Below are 20,103 nucleotides of genomic sequence, written 5' to 3'. Positions count from 1 at the left end.
CATGGATTTGCTTAAACATGCTACACTTTTGAAGTGCACATATGAGTGAGTGAGTGAGAAGTGAGAGTGTCATGCCAAAGTATGAAATGGTGCCAATGAGGACTAGAATAGTTGGATTTCATTTCTCGGTTTATTTTCACTTTCTACACTATAGTGTTTATTTTGAAATGTTTGTTGTTATTATTATTGTATATTTTAATTATATTTTTAGAGGTATTCTAAAAATTAAACTATTTACACGCTATAATTTGATTTCGAAGGTAAATGGTAATAATTTCTTATATTTTCTTCTAAAATAAAAAATAAAAACCAAAATGGAGCCCGCCCTTTCAAAACGACACGGTTCCAAGTCCAACGCCGTCGTTTTTATAAGCCGTGCCAGTGCGTCCCTCTCCCACTCTCGCGAACCGAGTGAGGTCTGCTCCGAGAGCTAGCCGCGCTTTGAACGATGGGGAAGAAAACGAAGAAGCCCGGGAAAGGCAAAGAGAAAACAGAGAAGAAAACAGCGAAAGCAGAGGAAAAGAAAGCTCGTAGAGATTCCAAGAAGCTCTCTCCTGAGGATGACATCGATGCCATTTTGGTACTCATGTTCAGTATTTCTATAGTTTCCCTATATACCTATATAGTTCTTTAGTTAAACATGAATTAAATAAGCTAACTTTGGTATATAGATTGATGGTTCTCATGAGATTGATCGAATATTTAGACAGAAATTCTGAACATTTTACCGAAATTGAAGACTGGTAATTAATTAATTTGATTCACTAAGCTAATTTAGAATTTGGGCTATTGTCTGTCATTCCTGGAAAACTTTGATAGAAAGTGATGTTAAGTCGAAAGGGACACCCACAAGCTCTTTTGTCGAATATCCATTTGAGGTAAATGGAGGCTTAAGTTGAGCTTATCACATAGTTAGATTCAATGGGTTTTATCAGAAGGGATGTTGCTCAAATGAAATTTATTTTATGAATTGAATGGTCACATTCTTCAACAAACAATGAAGAAGTGACTGTTTTCTTGAAGTGTATGATTATATTGGATGCATTTGATTCCACAGTTGAGTATACAAAAGGAGGAAGCAAAGAAGAAGGAAGTCCACATTGAGGAGAATGTCCCAGCGCCATCTCCCCGTTCCAACTGCACGGTAATACCCTTACTTGTAGTCTCGGCAATTTTATTGAGTGTGCTACTTCTTTTATTTTTTTTCCTTTTACCCGTATCATTAAAAGATTTCTTTTCTTATCTTACTGACTTACCTTTGTAGCTAAACATTAATCCCTTGAAAGAGACAGAGTTGATCCTTTACGGGGGTGAATTCTACAATGGCAACAAGGTTAGGTCTAACATTCATCGCTGTAATATTTGCTCTATTTGAAGAGAAGTATGCTTCTGCTTCACTTACGTAGATTCTATGCTAATTTGAATGGTTGCAGACATATGTGTACGGTGATCTTTACAGGTTTGATGTGGAAAAGCAGGAATGGAAGTTGGTTTCAAGCCCTAATAGCCCACCTCCTCGTAGTGCTCATCAGGCAGTTGCTTGGAAGAATTACCTCTATCTCTTTGGTAAACTGATAACATCTTTGCTTAATGTTACTTACGCATTTCCTGTCTATACTTCATGTGCACTTGGGCTATGCCTATTCCTATCAATAAAGTTTTACTTTTACTTATCAAAAAATAAATAAAAATCTTTGCTTAAGTACATACATACATACATACATACATACACACACACACTGACACACACACACACAGAAAAAGAGAGAGAGAGATAAAGACACATTAAATGTCATTTGATACATGTATATAGTCACATTTTTTTGTTGTTAGGTGGTGAGTTTACATCCCCAAATCAAGAGAGGTTCCATCACTACAAGGTGAACCATGTTTTATCTTGCTGCTTTTTGCCTATTTCTTGTTAGGTCTTCCTCTTGTACTTCCTTTGTACTCAGGCTATACCTTTTGATTTTTTTAGTAAAATCTTTGATTCTTACCTAAAAAAAAAAATAATATTCTTTTTTTTATTCAAGAATGCATGGCTGAGAATAGATATGGTTTTGAACTGTATTACCTCTATACGTATATTTTCATGCTTGATCTGACAATGTCATCCTTTTTCTCACAGGACTTTTGGATGTTGGACCTGAAAACAAACCAATGGGAACAACTAAATCTAAAAGGGTGCCCTAGTCCACGCTCGGGTCATCGAATGGTAAGTTCAGGTTATTCTAGATTGACGTCCATGTCAGATAGGATCTTTACTTTATTAGTTTCAATCATGCATGTAAATTATAAGAAAATGTGTTAGCTGAAAACAGAATATATTTTTGAAGAACGGATTTGTACTTTAGTTCATTTATATTATGTTTGGGTGAAGTGGAATTGAGACTTGGTGTAGTCTTAAAGCAACCTAGAAGTAGTCATTGATAATCTCTTGACATTTAAGTTTGTGTTGGATAAATAATAAGACTTCAGTAATCGGTGCAATCTAAGTAAACATAAAGTATACAAGACATAAGCCTATATATTAGGAGAAAAAGATACAATCGTGAAAATTAAGCCCATTAAAGTCTACAGAAGCTGTTCAAAGGAAGATGGTATCGAAAAAGAAAGTTTTGAGCTCTTTCAGCGTCGTTCATGATCCTCAAAACTTCTACCGTTTCTTTCCTTCCAAATATACCATATGAGATAAGTACGGACCATTTTCCACATCATTGCGATTTGTGAGCTGCCACCTAGCCCTCTCCAATAATAGGGATTGGTCCAATCTTCTTCTGGGCATGACCCAAGCCATACCAATACGTATGAAGAAACCACTCCATAGAGCACTAGGAATCTCACAATGGAGTAAAAGATGATCCACGGTCTCCCCACTCCTCTTACACATGTAGCACCAACCAACTAATACGATGTGTCTTTTTCTTATGTTATCAGTGGTGAGAATCTTGCCTAGAGAGACTGTCCAAGCAAAGAAAACACAGCCCTTGTGGGAACTTAGACCTCCAGGTGCTCTTTCAAGAAAAATGATTTGTTATTACGATGAGCATAGGCATTACAAAAACCTAAACAAATTTTGCAAATTGTTGTTTATGATTCTGTCAAATAATACGGTGTCATCAATATATATGGTTTCATGTTCTAGACTGAAAAAATCATCCGAACAACTCATCTGTCAACCTTGGCCAATTTCTTATTTATTTATTTTTATATGGTTTCATGTTGAATATGACATGCTATAAAAGGTTTCCAATTAGTATCGGTTTTGAAACTAATAAAAGGTTCAAATCCCCTTGGGTGCAAACAATCTCTAGGGGCCATCGGACTGGAGGATTTTCTCCTTGAATTACCCGATGTGCACTTGTGGGAAACTCCTTGCCGAGGGCCTGTGCACTCCCGGGATTAGTCGGGATGTTGTTCTTAGACACCTGGTGCCAATAAAAAAAAAAAAAAAATTTCGCAATGATAACTCAAGATTGCGATTTGCTGGATTGAACAATCTACACAAGTTACCTTCAAGTTCAATATCAGTATCTCCTCAGTAACTAAATATTTTCTTTTGTTTGGAGTTTTATTCACGTGTGAAATCTGTGGAGTTTTCTGTATTGATCTTGTTATAGAAATTCCATCTCTTCTTTCTCTAATATGGTCCAGATAAATTTGAAACACATATTAATTAGGAAAGTCCTACATGTATTAGGAAGCTGGAAAATTGTATGTCATGCTGTTTGGTCTTTGTCAATGCTAGAGTATCAGTTGCTGTTAAGTCTATGCCTTTAGATGCTCATAGAATATGTAAATTATTATCAGCAGTTCATTATTTGCATTGATATATTTCATGGATGGAATGATTGTCTTTTTTTGTTTTTTCTCTCCCTACTGTCTAGGCTGTTTCTTTCTAATTTACTTGTATCTCTCAAAGCTTCTCTTTCTTTCTCTCTTTCCACATCACCGACCAGCACACTGAATGCATAAGTATTTATTTATTTATTTTCCTTCTCGTTGAATGACTAAGTTGTAGCTTTTTGGCCTTTTGCCTTTTTTATTTTTTAATGGTATTGTGTTCAGCTTTCTAACTTGATATTGTCTTCCACTCAGGTTTTGATGTACATAGTATAAATTCATAATTGAGTCCTGTCCTCATCTCACATGGACCTTTGTCTTCATCTTTTGCAGGTTTTATACAAGCACAAGATTATTGTATTCGGTGGCTTCTATGACACCCTTAGAGAAGTGAGGTTGTTGTTAAGTCTTTCTTTATTGTTAAAGGTTTCATCATTGTATATTAATGGGTCTGTGTTGATTGTCTGATTGCTTGATGTTGAATGCTTTGACCCAAACCACTTTAGGGCACTAATTGTGAGTTTATTTTGTTGCATCTGTGTCTCTACTGGGAGATGATTCTCTTTAATTGGAAAAGCAGAATATTTTAAATGCTTTAAATTGATTAAAACAATTCATGGTCTCCTTGATGCTACATATCATTCGACAAGGATATTTATCAAAATTTTATAACCGGGGTGTTTGAACTTTCGGCATCTGTTTAATTCAATAATTTAAGTATTTGAATGATTGAACCCAGAATCAGAACCTTGCTATGTTGTTTATACTTTTTAGTTGTCATGGCACTGGAGTTTTAAAGTACTTTGATGTGGCGGTTGTTGTTTTTTGCAATACGTGTTTAACATTAAAACTCTTTTCTTCTTCCTGATTGGTTTTTTGCGTTCCGTCTGAGAATTGCATGAGTTTCTTTTTACTCACTGCCATATGATAATTAATGCAGTTATTTTACTCCATTTATGCAGGTATTATAACGATTTGCATATTTTTGACCTGGATCAGTTCAAGGTGAAATTTTTGGCCCCTTTTGTAGTTGGATTGTATTACCATTATCTATTGTTGTTTTTTTTGATAACTGATGCTAATGCAATGCATTGTAGTGGCAAGAAATAAAGTCTAGGCCTGGATCCATGTGGCCAAGTGCCCGCAGTGGCTTTCAGTTTTTTGTTTACCAAGATGAGGTCTGTGATTTAGAAATGCACTTTATTATTGTAACCATGGAAATACTCCCTGCTTTAGTTTTGGATTGTAAATGTTCCATTCTTTGCTCAAGATGTGCTATGAAGTCTGGGGGCAAGTAGGTATCAATCAGAAAGTCAAATTTTGTTGGTCTTGAGGAGGAACTGATCTTAGTAATTTCAGAACTGAAGTCTGAGCTGATCACCTCACTTCGCTAGTTAGAGTTGTTAATTTTTAAAATCTTCCTCTCATCTTGTGATGTTCCCATATTGTTTCGAGTCATGTTTTTGTGATATGACAAATAGTTCTTCCTTTGTATGAGTAATGATCTTTTGGTGGCCTACTTTTTCACAAAAAATTTTGAAAAGAAAATTTTAGATTCTGCACTGATTTTATCTAGGTTTTTCCAGTGATTTTATCGACGTAGATGGTCATAATTTGATGCATACTGTTAAGATTGGTTCTAAATCTCTGACATAGTTACAAGTCATAGATAGCCTGATAGGTGCAAGGTGCTTTTCAATTATATACCATTCCTTTATTGTTGGTTTGTAGATGATTCTTAATGGATCATCTATAATTATCTCATAAAGGTATCTCACATTTATGGTTTATTTCATCCTTTTCAAAGAAGTTGACATTGTGGTCTTTTTTTGCCAGCTCTAAGCCTCTAAATTCAAATATTGAGAGGAGAAAAATAAAATCATATATTTTACAGAGTTGGTTTGACATTGCAGATTTTCTTATATGGTGGCTATTCCAAAGAGGTTTCATCTGATAAGAACAGCTCAGAGAAGGGAATTGTTCATTCAGACTTGTGGTCCCTTGATCCTAGGACTTGGGAATGGAGTAAGGTTTGTGAATTCAGTGCCTTCTTTATTTACCCAGTCCACACTAGATGCGTATTGATAGCTCCCTTTATAAACATGTTTTTCCGTTCTGTTATCTTTCATGTTAAGATTTGATTGCTTTGCTTTGTTTGTTGAATAGAAGTATGATGTATGCAGAGAACACTCTGTTCTTATTTACATTTATCCGAGTGCTCCATGTTTGTGAGTTGATTACTCAGTGTTATTTGTATCAACAGTACATAATCTTAGGTAAGTTTGAAGCTGTTGGCTCTTGAAAGTAGACCAATCCTTTCATTGCAACAATCATACTGTGAAATTCAGACTCTTATGTTGTTGTTTTAGCTCTGTTGTAATATTTTATCAGAAGAGTATGGCATGAATCATGAGCAAACGTCTCTCCTATTCACCTTTCATAAAATTTTTAATTTCTCATTTGGTGATCTTGTTGCTATCAAATGTCTTTTATTGCTACTAATGCCATTTCCTTTGTAACAGGTAAAGAAAAGTGGGATGCCTCCTGGGCCTCGTGCTGGGTTTTCCATGTGTGTTCATAAGAAGCGGGCTTTGCTATTTGGGGGTGTGGTGGATATGGAAATAAAAGGTTAGTTTTTTCTTGCCTATGTACTACTGTATTCATGTCGGAATTTTTCACCTTAAGTGTAATCTAAATATTTCTTTTTTCTTATCCTCTAAACCGCTTGCTATATCATACGTGCTCGTGTTGCATCCATCCTTGTCCCATTACCATATGGAACTAACCCCTATCAACTTGAACTGCATCTCCTCAACATCTACCTTTCATGTGGTCATTTTATAGTTTTGTTTCTCGTTAAGATTGTAAGAAACTATTTTATTTAAATCCTCTTGAATTGTAATTCTAATCTCCTTCACTTTGGAAGCTACCTATATACCATTTGAACCAATTTCTGACAGTTAGATGGGGAAAAGTGAAGTGCATTTTATATTTCCCTGTTGGTCAAGACCAATGAATGCATCAGTGAGAAGTGAGATGGTGTGTTTCAAGGTACTAATCATGACAGAGAGAAGAAAAAGAGCTAAGCTAGTCAGTAAAACTTATTTGTCTTGTGTTTTAATGGATAATTATCTCGGCAGAAGAATAACTGTGAAATGTAAGTGTTTGTCACTGACCCAGTATGGTTAGGTTAATGCTTTTTGTTATTACTGTTCTTGGGGGGTGGGTGCTTATTGTTATTATTGTTCAAATATGCAGGTGATGTGATAATGAGCTTGTTCCTGAATGAACTTTATGGCTTCCAGCTAGACAGCCGTCGCTGGTAAGTTCGAACAGAGATTACTTCCGTAAATGGATGAGTTTATTTAAATTATTGTCAGTGCTACTTAAGCAGACATACCCTATAACTTACAATTGGTACGTTGAGTCAGTTCGGTTATTAAATCTTGGTTCTCTGTCAATTCAATCTGTAAGCTTATTATGTTTTTGTAAACTAAGTTGTATGTTTCTAATGTCAATGCATAGCAATATCACGGTATTTTTTTTGCTTGGTTAATATATATCTGGTTCTCTTTCTCTAATTACTTTTTTGGTGTCGAACAACTTTTGGTTTTTTTTGTATAGCCAATGAATATTTTTACTGTGAATTTGATGTTGTAGTCCGTGCCACTTACTGGCAAGTATATATCTTCTGTATATAGGTACCCGTTGGAGCTACGGAAGGAGAAGTCAACAAACAATAAGGTACAGTCTCTGTTTAGAAGGAAAAAAAAACCGGTAGAGTCTGAACAAAATATTTAATATGGATATCCACCCCTTACGTCCCTAATCTTTTTTTCTCACAAATCTTTCACATTCTATGGGTATATATAGTGGAAGTCATTCCTTGAAGATTGATTCTGTTTTAATAGTGGCTACCTTTTGCCTCGGTGTTTTCCAGTTAAAGAAGAGTTCTGGGCAGAAAGATACTGATGCCAATCTTGATGGTAAGGCAAATCCAATTGAGCAAGAGGAGAGTGCAGCAATGAGTGAAGATGATAATTTAGAGTATAATGAAGAAGCAGGTGACATAGAAAGCAACATTGATGAGATATCTCACCACGTGTCAACAACCATGAATGTTGGTAATGGAGGGCTGGCTTCCAAATCTGGAAAGCCTCTTGAATCTAGTGCCAAATTGGATATACAAAATTCAGTATTGCCAGAGGTTTGCCACACTATTGATTTTATTTTCACTGGCATTTAGATTTTTCCAACTATTAGATTATTAATCTAGTGCTAAATTCTAGATAGTGAAACCCTGTGGGCGCATTAACTCCTGCACGGTCGTTGGAAGAGATACATTGTACGTATATGGGGGCATGATGGAGGTCAAAGATCAAGAAATTACACTTGATGACTTGTATTCCCTTAATCTTAGCAAACTCGATGAGTGGAAGTGCATCATACCGGTTTGTTACATTACCTTCTCTACCTATAAATATGCTTATTGTTTTTTTTTTTTTTTTTTTATCAGTAAATAAGAATTTTATTAAAAAAGGCGAAACCAAGTACACGGGACATACAAGGAATTCATGTGCATTCATGCCATTAAAGTCTATTACAATCGACCAATGCTTATTGCTATCCTTTTACTGGTGGCTTTATAGATGGCATAGAAGTAAGGCGATAGTTTCTAGTCTTAAATGTGGACCATTTAATAGTCTTTGAAGTTCCAAGTTGAAACTTCTAATGGGTTGAAATTACACCATTAAAAATGGGCTTCTACAATGTTGACATTACTAATATTATATATTTGCATCAATACCCATAAAAAAATATTATAATTCCATATCCAGTTTGTTTGGATCTGAGAAAAGTTGCAAAAAGAATCCTATTGGTTGTCCTAGCTTTATTCAATTTTGTCTGCTTAGCCTGATTACACTTTATTTTATTGGCAAAGGCATCAGAATCTGAGTGGGTGGAAGCGTCGGAGGATGAAGATGAGGATGATGACGACGATGAAGATGATAGTGATGATGAATGCAATAGCGATAGCAACAGCGATGAGACTAGTGATGGTGGTGATGATGATGATGTGGAGGTGCATGTTCTTACTTGTTCAGCAAAAGATGCTTGTGTTATTTTTTAGTAGTTAGCTGCCCGCCCTCCTCATACCAAGTCATGCTCGGTGTTTTTAAATTTGAACCTTGTAAAAAAAAGTTGAACCTTACTTTGCCCTCATGTAAGTGAGTGAGAGAGAGCTGGTGATATTCTGCAGAACGTAGATGTAGGGGCTTCTACTTTATATTTAAAAAATAAAATTGAGGAAGGTGTGCCGGTTTGTTTGAATTATGCTTCACTCTTCTGTGCACGTAGGCTGCAGGTGATGGGTCCCTTCAAATGGGAGATGCTGTTGCTTTGATCAAAGGCAAGGGGAAGACTCTAAGAAGAAAGGAAAAGCGGGCCAGAATAGAACAGATCAGAGCCAGTCTAGGCCTTTCAGATTCACAAAGAACCCCAGTGGTACATTTACATGCACGCACACACACATATATATGTACACATGTATAATTTTTTTTTTCCCAGATATACCAATACTAACATAGTATCACTACTATCACTAAGTCACCATCACCGCCGCTATCATTATCATTGTAACTACTAGTCTGATGGATGAGCTTTGAACCTTCTTCAATACTTTGTTTCTCTAGGCGTCTGTTATAGATTTTTATTGGCCGAGTTTCTATGATTTTCTTGTATTTTTCTCGTTTATCATTAGGTGTTTTTCAGGTGTTTTTCTTGTATACGTCTTGTGTACTTCCACTAAGCTTTTGAGTCATCCTATTAAATTTTCAATTACCTATAAAAAAACTACTATTATAGTCATAATTTCTTATTTTTAAAATATATTCATCCAAATAATATTTAATAGAAAAATCTATTTATCATCATTTTTATCATCATCCTCTCAACATCCCTTGATGTGGCATTATGATAGGCCCACAAGTGAAATATAATAAATAGTCTCCAATCATTTAATACCACATCATGGGATGATAGAGAATGATGGTAAAAGGGATGATGAGTAGCATTACTCATATTTAATTACATCGATTTAAATCCCATAACTAAAAAAATTTTAAATTGTTCATCCAGACACAAACTTGGACTTCTAATGTGTTTTCTACTTCAGCCAATGATCTTCTCAACTGATAGCTTCTCATTTTTCACGTGAAGCCTGGAGAATCTTTGAAGGATTTTTATAAACGTACAAATTTGTACTGGCAAATGGCAGCTCATGAACATACTCAACACACTGGGAAGGTTTGTTTGTTCTCTTCATAATAAGCCTATTTACATGCATTCTTCAATTTTATTAACTAACCTGCTACATGTTCTCTCATATGCCTTTTGTTGTCCTCATATGGTTAATTAACAAATATGGATTGGGTTTTCCCGGGGTTTATTTCCAGTTGAAATTAGAATTAAAACGTAAAAAATACCAACAATATTGTTTCAGTTGATTTTATTGATGCAAGGCAAACCCAAGTCACCAATCCTACGAAACAAGCTGCATAAAGCAATTCTTGGAAGTGGTTGAGTTGAACTGTGTCTTTGGTGATTTTGTGTGAATGGGGGAAATACAGATCCATTAGTTTGGATGTGATCTCAAACTCCCCTAAACCCAATTTCATTGGATTTCCAAGTAAAACATGCCAAATTGTAAATGAATGTACGGGTTAATGTCTTTGTGCTTTTGTGACATAAATTGTATTGGCTCACAGGAGCTCCGTAAGGATGGTTTTGATCTTGCTGGAGCTCGTTATCGTGAACTTAAACCAATTCTTGATGAGGTAAACTTTTTGGTTTGTATCTCAAGGTTCAGATGGGACTTCTGCCTAAGAAACAAAAAACATCAAATTTACATTGTTTTTTCTTTATGCATATGATGCAGCTGGCCATATTGGAGGCAGAGCAGAAGGCTGAGGAGGAAGAAGGGCCTGAGACTAGTTCAAGAAAGAGAGGGAAGAAGAAAAATAAGCATTGAACCCCAGCAATTTTGAACTCAGTTTATGCCATGAAGATATGCCTGATTTATTTGTTGATTTTCATAGTAGAATTAATATTTTATACAGCCCATGAATATGCCCGCATATGTACTAAGAGTAAGACATGCTTGCGTAATATTCACACACAAGTAAAACTTTCCATTTATTTTTCCCAGAATGTAAGTGTCTTTAGAAACTTGGCAACTACGTTTGCAGAATTTTGCTTTTGTGCAAGGGCTGATTTTGATACAACATTAATAAGCTACTAAAATGTTACTTGTTTTTTTATTTTATTATAGTTTCCGAGGGGTTAAGACAATGCTTAAATATTAGAAGAATTCTATTTACAAGCCGGTGCGGAGGATCTAACAATATTGTTAGATCCAAATCATTTAATTTGAAAATTTCAATGTTCTAAGACATCGTAACGATTTTGGGATTTTCATCCATAACTTCTTACCTCGCAATGCCAATGCTATTTTAATTCCACCTTGTCTAAATTTGGCAACCCTAACTGCATACCCTATTATAAGAACAAGAAATATCCCTCCATTTTTGCATACCGATGAGAAAAATCCCTAATAGTAAATACAAGAAAAAAAAAAATGTTCAGGAACGCCATGATTCCTCTCGTCCTTGTTTGCTGCTGCTTCTTTTGGAAGGTTGAGTCTCAAGCTAAGATTGCATCAGCTTTATACACATTTGGAGACTCGACTGTTGTTTCTTGGAACGATGTTATCCTAAACACGCCTGGAAAAGCAAATTATGCACCTTATGGCATTGATTTTCCTGCTCGTCCCAATGCCAGGGTCACGAATGGTGCTACCATCAGTGATTTCTTTGGTAAGTTTGTTTCTAACTAGCATTGTATCTTGTTTTGCATCCTATATCATTTTGTTGGTTACAACGATTTCAGACCGAACCACCGGATATTAGGGTATGGGAAATACTCTAGCCATAAAGTGATTACACAAAAATAATCTCACAAACTGATGTAGCTTGATGTGGTTTGTCAGATTGTAAAGTTACTTTTATTGTAAAGCAGATCTAACGGATCATATTAAGCCACGTTTGTTTGTGAGATTACTTTTGTGTAATCTCTTTGTGGCTGTAGCACTTCTCGTTTTGAAGTGTGGGTCCTATAACATTTAATGCTGCTCATATAAAGTTTTCGAGCAAAGTGGACCTCTCATGAGTATTTATTGTTGTGTCTATCTCTTTCTATATTGGGTCATCCAATTTGATCAAGAAATTGGAAAGGATCTCAATTAGACTCGTAGATTCTATTATTTGAGTTAGAGGTAAGAAGAAGGTTTGCCTTGTACTAGATGCTCTTGAATCATATTGACTTTGTGAGCTAAATGCAGCTCAATGGCTTGGAATACAAAGCCCCCCTTCATTCTTGAGTATCAATCCTAAAACAAGCAAGTTCTCCGAGGGTTTTAACTATGCATCTGGCTCGGCCGGAATCCGTTCCGAGACTGGCACTGCTGATCCTGTAAGAACATTGATTTGGCAATGCCTCCGAGTTGCTAGTTTCATATCACATCTAGAAAGGAATTTCTAGTTATTTTAAGACTGTTTTGTATTGCTCAAGAATGAGGTTATCATGCAGGGAGTTGTAAACTTGAGCATGGAGAAACAAATAGAGTTGTTCAGAAAGACAGTTCAAGAATATTTGCCAAGGCTTTTTAGCAATGAAGCCGAGATCCGAAACCACCTGTCAAAGTCTATTTTTCTGGTTGTTGTAGGCAGCAACGATTATTCTCTCAATTATCTTTCAAGTCAATACAATACCAGTCGCATTCTCAATATGGTACAATTCGCTGATTCCCTTGTGTACTATCTCCAAACACAATTACAGGTAAAGTCATCATTTTCTTCTAGAGAAATGTTTTAGTTACAAAGAATTTTTATAAAAGTAAATTCATAAACTAGCGTAACTCAATGTGGGACGTTAGATTGTAAAATTACTTTTACTGTAAAGTGGCTACCATTTTGTTAGTCGAATTAAGAAACGACTTATAATGTGCCATATCAGTAAGCGTGATCCTGAATAACAATATTTAGAATACAAACTAGAATTACTCAAAAAAAGACTTTGTCAAATGTGGTGAGGAATGATGAAAGGTATTATAAATTGAATGTTGAAAATATAGTGGTTTAAACAAAGTGGCATATTGTGGGTTTATGCAGGATTTGTTCTCGTTAGGAGCAAGAAAGTTTGTAGTGTTTGAGATAGAGCCAATAGGTTGTAAACCAGCTTTCCTCCAAACAGTAAATTCCAAGGCACAATGCGCAGAGAAAGTGAATTCCTACATAGCTTCTTACAATCACAAGCTTGGTGTTATGGTTCGAAGTATGGGACTTAGAAACACAACATTCGTTCTGGCCAAGAGGTACCAATTCATGAACGATTTGATGGCAAATCCAACTCGTTATGGTAAGCAAACTCATCTCCTTCCTTTTCATACATATTACATGCCGAGAAATGTTATTCATCATCATCTTTTAATCGTCATCAGACATAGTATATCTATTAGTTTGTAGATTTACTTTTGTGGGATCTCTTTGCGGATAAAATATTTTTCTATTTAAAAACTATTTATTATTTTTCATCTCTTCAAAGCCAATAAAGATTTCACCCTTTATTTTTAATGGTAATTTTGAATGATGATGCATTTGGCTTGTTTCTAACTTATGAGTCTTGACTTTTACAGGTCTTAAAGATTCAGTAAACCCATGTTGTGCCGTTTCAAAATCAGGGCTGTGCATTCCAAATAAAGCTCCCTGCCAAGACAGGAACTCGTATGTCTTTTTTGATGCAAATCACCCAACTGAAGCAGTATACAAGACAATTGCTGAACAATGTTTTAAGGGTACTGATCAATGTGTTCCAATTAACGTCCAAGAACTTGCAAAGAGATGATGAAGATATTGTTCTCTCAAGATTAACTAAAGTTTATCTACGTGCATGTTCTGTTCTCCCTCTCCTTTGTTAATATTAATATCTTTACCTCCAAAACTTGCTCGATCGAGCACCTTGATCTTCTCTCTCTCTCACTCTTTTCTAAGCAGTAATGGGAAATCCCACAAGTTTTGCTTTGAGTAGAGAGTTATTAACTTAATTAGATATTATATTATGATATACCTATATGATAAGGATAAGGGTATGTGGTGTATGAGATCTCACATTGTTTGAGAAGGAAAAGTTCTTGCTCTTTATAAGGTTCCAATGGGACTCCAATTGTATTATTGACTAGTCTTTTTAGAGTATAGGTTATGTGGTTTAAGTCTTCCATTGATGCGTTACAATATAACCTTGCATTTAATAACTTCAATGAAGTCATAGACAATGAATGGATGTATGATGAGGTTAAATGAGTTAAGGAGAAATAATAGTTGCAGTTGGCCCGTCCGTGAAGCTAAACCCGACCCGACCCGACAAATCGGTTTTAACTAATGTTCGGATTCGACCCGTACAACCCGCCGACCCACCTCTTTAAAAACTCAAACCCACATTTTTATCCTCTGCAAATGAAACCTTAGCCACTTCTCTTCCTCACGATACCATTCACCATCGCCTCTGTTCCCCTTCACGGTTTCGACAGCACACGGTATTTCCTTTGCCACTCTCTTTGATTCTCTCCATCCATGTTTCTACCCATTTCAACTTTCTCTCATTTTGCGGATTCCAACCGTTTGAATAAATGCGGAATCACCGGCGTGAAGAGTACGAAACCTTGGCTAGAGCTTTAGATCTAGGTGAAGAAGAAGTTGACACAATTCCAGAATAAGGTGATCTGGGCTATCTACAACACTCAGCAACTGGGTAAGAAAGTATAGGGATGTTCTGGTCGAAGATCCCGTGTGCCGCTGCTCAAAAACCAGATGGGTGTTCTGGTCGAAGATCCCGTGTGCCATCGAAACCATGAAGCTCTACATCAGATCTCCACCTCGTTGGTCCTTATCGATCTCTCTTTCTTTGTTACTTTTCTCCATTGCTTTCCTTTGCAACTCTGGGTGAAGTATTCCACAAAACCCGACGAGAATCACCAGCACGAAGAGGTGGTGTTGTAGGGTTCAGCAAGTAGTTCTAGTTGGCTTGGGGTGTACCCGGCAAGGAAAAAAAAACTAACAAACAAACAACAACAAGACGGGACGGGTCGGGTCGGTCTGACACACCCAGAAACACGGGTCGGATCGGATCGGGCTCAAATGTTGAATGGGTTGCTCGGGTTGCAGCCCTAGTGAGTGCACAAGTGCCGTGCAATCACTTTGAAAAAAAAAAATTACTGGACTCACATGAAAAAAAATTCATTTTTTAATAGTAGATTCCACTATTTTTTAAAGTGACTGCACAACGCTTACGTGCTCCACTACTACATGTAACATTACTCTAACTCAGAAGCCTATAACAACACATGACAAGTTGATAATCTACATGGGTATGTCTTCTAAGTATAAGAGAAGAGATAGGGGAACCCTTTTTTGAATCATTTATCATATCAACAATACTCCGAGAGTACTTGATAATTTCCCTTCAGCAAAAGATATATAATTACAAAGCAAAAAACTAAAAATCCGTTAAAAATCACAAAAACAAAAGAGATGGGATATAGCACAAGAAAACTTACAAGCAAAACAAGAAAAATCATTACAAAAATTTACACAGGCTTTTCTCTAAAATGCTGCTTTCCCCTTGTAGATCAAATAACTTGATGTTTCTATGAAGGCTTTGTGCTTTCCCTAGCAATCTTGATTGCCTTAAGCCTGCAACTCTAGACAATATGGTTGAGGTTGGTTACCTTCTGGCCACTCTCAAGATTCAAATCTGAACCATAACCACAATTGCACCTTAAAAAACTTTGGTAGTTTGTCCTAACCAACCAAAGTGTTTTATATAAACCAATTGTAACAAACTTTGGTAGGTTGTTATAACTAAAGATAACATTTTTATAACTAATTTACAACTTATTTTAAATTAACCAATGTAATTATGCCATTTCATTAAAATAATAATTTTAATTTTATATGAATACCCTTCATCTTAAGTAGAGTTGTAAATTAATTGTACAGTTTATAATTTTTCTTTCTAAAAAAAATATTCTTTCAAAATTCCATGTTTTTTATGGTATTAGGACATTCTCAATGGGTGCATGAATATGGAAAATGTTGTTCTTCCCATTGGTAGCTCTCGCTGGGATTTTATTTTTATTTTTTTATTTAATAATTAAGAAAATATTTTTTAATGATATTATACATTTTTTAAAAAAAAAAAACAAATTTAAAAGAAAAAACATCCAAAATACACTAGCGGAGCAGCCACCCGCAGGAATATTCCTATCCGTCACTTAAGGGTTTCAAAATCCAAGCATCCAAACACATCCATATGAAATTCCAAGAAACGAAAACGTAGTTCCATCGAAGCTTTTCTTTCCGAGGAAAAGTTTCGCAGATAGTCTCACAAAATTTCATACCAATCTCAAGATAGAGATGAAGAAAGCCACAGCTATCGCTTCGATTCTTCTATTGATATCTCTTTCCCTTCAAGAAATATCCCATGGTTCTTCGGCTTCTTCCCTTACAGGGGAAAATCAGGTACTCTTACAAAGCTCAAAAGCATGGATGGAGAAGTTGCATTTACAAGAGTTCAAACCACTATAATAAATATAAAAATGGGATTTTGGTTTGTTTTTATATTGAATTTCATAATTTGAGTCGTCGGTGTCGCTGTGATTTTGGTAAGTTATAGTGATATAGGTTCTTATATGGATCGGTGCTTAGTTTATATATTGTGTTGAAAAGGAATAAAGTATATAGGATGAATAAGAGATATAATTTTTTATTTTTGTTTTGTGCTCCAGGATTCTGAAGGATCTGCAGCTGCCAGGTACCATTGCTTTCTTGACAGATTACGCAGAGAAATTAGTGTTTGAATTCATTATTAGTGTAGTATTTCAGTATTGAGGTTAATTAGATGCCTGTTGAATGATTAATGAATTAGGAGCATATACTCGTTATGCCTGATGAATGATTAATGAATTAGGAGCATATACTCGTTATGCCTGTTGAATGATTTCAGTATTATTGGTGTCATATGTTATTCTGAGAAGTTTGGTCATCTGAACTTGTTATGTGTCTTATGTTAGAACTCTTAATCAAGAGCAAGACCAAGAGCATGCTCATGAGGTTCATTGTTCTAGAGAAAGAAGTAGGGCAGCTTGGGAAGTAATTGAGGAGGTATGAGGAAATGTTTCACAGTTACTTGTGGAATTCTGAATTTGAATAACATCCATGACTTTGTTGTTTGTACACATTGTGCAGTATCTGATGCCATTTGTGGAACGAGAAGACTATCAGATTTCAAGTAAATGTAGACTTCATCCTGACAATGATCTGTTCAGGGATCAGGAGCAGCACAAAATTCATGTGGATATAAATGAATGGAAGTGTGGATACTGTAAGAAAAGCTTCCGTGCTGAAAAGTTTCTTGATCAGCATTTTGACAACAGACACTACAATCTATTGAATATTGTATGTGGAACTATGTTCCTTATCTTTATACAATCTATTGAATATTGTATGTGGCACCATGTTCCAGATCTTTATATGTTCTGGAGCATTCATTCACTAATTGCAAGCTGCAATATATCAATTGCCACAATGTGACCAACGTTGCGTTCTAGTTTTTTATTTTTTCCTCCATGAGATAGTCCTAATTGTCATTCATGCATTGACTAATGTTGAGTTGACCACCTGCCATCTGTTATCAACTAATTTATGTTTCTCTCTTCCCTGTACTCAAGTCTGATTTTTTTTCAAGTCTAATAATTTGTCAAGTATCATGATGATATTTAAATAAACGATGATTCAAAAGAAGTGGTACATGCCTTAGACAACTTATATTTTAATTTCCAAGTTTTTTCATTGTATTTAATTGTATACCATAGTATCTGAAGTATGAAATAATTTTTTTCAACCAAAATATAGAAATAAAAGTATAAAACTAAATTTAAGATCCATTCTTTGTGAAGAATGTATGCTGATTATTCTGTGATGGTGGAAGTCAGATATTGCATTTGTAGTTGCTTTTGATTCTGTAAGATTGCCTTGAGTACATTTCAAGACTACACATGCTGAAAGCGCCAAGTCTCCTAGGTTCCTAGACATGACAATGAATTCATGAATTCTGTTTTCAAGAAATTGTGTAATAATTTATTTTTTAGTTTTGAATTTAAAATTTGTGGTCTTTGCATTCTGAAAAATTGGATTAGCTTAACACAACCAACTTTTAATGAATTCAGAGTCATGGCAAGTGCTTGGCTGATTTATGTGGTGCATTGCATTGTGATACTATGATGAATACCAAGTCTCGCAAAACCAAGTGCAATCCTGCGGCTGCTGCTAGAAATCGTCACCTATGTGAGGTTGCTTTTCAGTTGTATTATTGCTCGCCTTCTGTTTTTAGTATGTTTTGTTGCTCACAAATATTATATTTCTTTCAGAGTCTTGCTGACAGTTGTTTTCCAGTCCATCTGGGTCCCTCGGCAAGCCGTCTTCATGGTACTACCTTTTCAAGAAGATATTCTGTCTTGTTTGTGTAACATACTACTTACATTGACATTACCGCTATAATTCTTTTATTTTTCTTCAAAAGAAATGTTTTCAGTCTATATAGTTGCTAATTTCCCACGGTGGCATTTTGATGCACTGGCAGATTTATTTTTGCGCCAATTTTGTGATGCTCAAACTTGCTCCGGAAAACAGAAACCTTTTCCAAAGGGAGGCAGGGTAAGAGCCCTCTCTTACTGCAGTAGTTTGGATTTTAAAGGCAGAGCTCCAATTTACAATTAATAGTCTGTGTTGATCAATGTTATTACAGAATAAGGGAAATTTCATCTTCTTGTCCATAGATGTTTTGCTCATATAGGTTTTCTGGCATGCCTCTCTCTCTCTCTCTCTAATCCACAATGTCAGGAGATGGCTTCCTGTTAGTGTATGGAATTTCTAACTATTAAGATATTTTCTGCATAGTTGATGTCAGCTACCCACTTTTTCATCTGTGCAGAAGAAAACAAGTGTATTCTACCTGGCTATATCAATATTGACTTTGATGCTGCTCCCTATTTTCTATCTAATAGTCTATTTGCACCAGAGGTACCTTTTTCTGCCTTTCCATTTCTCATTTGACAAGCTTTTTTTTTTGTAACTTTTTCTTTGTGTATTTTGCAGCGAAATGAGGAAGAAAACCCAAGAGCTTAGGCGCATCTCTAAAATTGGACAGAAAGCAAAACCCTCATAGCTGGTAATTTATACCCATACTTTTTGTATAAAATAAGAGATGACATCAATAGATTTCTAAAGTTTTCAGTTGTTGGTATAATGGTTCATATAATCCCAAGGTTAATTTGTTCAGTAAAAAAAATGTGATTTTTATACTTTAAGCATTTGTATGCAAAAAGAAAAATAAACCATTACGCAAAGATAGATTGTCACAGAAATTGGTTGAGAACGGCAGGAAATTATCTTTGTATTACTCTATAATTGCGGAATTATTAAAGCTCAATAGACACTATAGCCTTCAGCAAAGTAGACACACTAGTCTTACATTATAGCTTTCTGCAAGTAGACGCTACTAATCTTGGATCTAGCTTCGTTATTAAAGCAAGAATGGTTATGCTGCCTGTTGCATAGTATCCGTTATACAGGATAGCAGTAAATGTTTCGCAGGTTCATTTCAAATGGTTTCATGTTGTACAGCTCCATTGTTTTGTTGCTACAGGTTAGGCGAACAGGGAGGATAATGGCGAGATGTATTGTATGTGTCGATGCTTTCTTCCAATAGATTCCTCTGTAAATTTGCATTTGTCACGAAAGGCACAGGGAAGGAATTGCATTGTAAGTGTTTGAAGGTACCAAGAACGGAGGCGAACCTTGCCAGGGTTCCATTCGATAGTGAAGGATCTAATAGTTTATGAAAGGGCAGAGATATGTGAAAATTTTCATTTTTATTATTTTGTTTTCCATTGGTTGGAACATTTTCTCGTGTTGAAAAAGTTCTTCCCACTGCTGGGAAACAAATCCAAAGAAAGTTATAAGTAAATTTTTGCTTGCTTTTTAGGCAATTCATCCCCTGTTCATTCTCTGCCTTCTTGTGCCCCCAGAGCAGACAGCTTTCTTTCTTGATCACTCGTCTTTTCGCAACTCACCTAAATAACGCCATATC

The 20,103-nt window shown here is 35.6% G+C and overlaps 3 protein-coding genes across 3 annotated transcripts; all 3 read left to right on the top strand.

Annotated features, from left to right (window-relative positions):
- Positions 1-396: 396 nt before the first annotated feature.
- LOC108981386 (kelch domain-containing protein 4) lies at positions 397-11,175 on the top strand. The gene is made up of 20 exons (XM_018952530.2): positions 397-580; positions 1,058-1,144; positions 1,265-1,333; positions 1,434-1,566; positions 1,834-1,880; positions 2,129-2,215; positions 4,177-4,238; positions 4,806-4,848; positions 4,941-5,021; positions 5,757-5,873; positions 6,366-6,471; positions 7,102-7,165; positions 7,545-7,587; positions 7,784-8,050; positions 8,133-8,294; positions 8,786-8,926; positions 9,202-9,348; positions 10,063-10,149; positions 10,611-10,679; positions 10,781-11,175. Exons 1-20 carry the CDS (start codon positions 449-451, stop codon positions 10,871-10,873), a joined length of 2,037 nt encoding a protein of 678 aa, XP_018808075.1. The 5' UTR covers positions 397-448; the 3' UTR covers positions 10,874-11,175.
- Positions 11,176-11,383: 208 nt separating this feature from the next.
- On the top strand, positions 11,384-13,982 carry LOC108981388 (GDSL esterase/lipase 7-like). The gene is made up of 5 exons (XM_018952531.2): positions 11,384-11,717; positions 12,242-12,372; positions 12,490-12,738; positions 13,071-13,317; positions 13,595-13,982. The coding sequence occupies exons 1-5, from the start codon at positions 11,480-11,482 to the stop codon at positions 13,801-13,803; spliced, it is 1,074 nt and encodes a 357-aa protein (XP_018808076.1). The 5' UTR covers positions 11,384-11,479; the 3' UTR covers positions 13,804-13,982.
- Positions 13,983-16,175: 2,193 nt separating this feature from the next.
- Positions 16,176-20,017, top strand: LOC108981378. Its single transcript, XM_035687629.1, has 10 exons — positions 16,176-16,475; positions 16,742-16,767; positions 17,027-17,117; positions 17,202-17,411; positions 18,182-18,304; positions 18,383-18,440; positions 18,595-18,668; positions 18,946-19,034; positions 19,110-19,182; positions 19,660-20,017. The coding sequence occupies exons 1-9, from the start codon at positions 16,371-16,373 to the stop codon at positions 19,177-19,179; spliced, it is 846 nt and encodes a 281-aa protein (XP_035543522.1). The 5' UTR covers positions 16,176-16,370; the 3' UTR covers positions 19,180-19,182; positions 19,660-20,017.
- Positions 20,018-20,103: the final 86 nt, after the last annotated feature.

Source organism: Juglans regia, chromosome 2 (assembly GCF_001411555.2).
Source record: "Juglans regia cultivar Chandler chromosome 2, Walnut 2.0, whole genome shotgun sequence".
Taxonomy (NCBI): domain Eukaryota; kingdom Viridiplantae; phylum Streptophyta; class Magnoliopsida; order Fagales; family Juglandaceae; genus Juglans; species Juglans regia.
The sequence above is the reverse complement of the archived record's forward strand: the minus strand, read 5'-3'. Positions and strand labels throughout refer to the sequence as shown.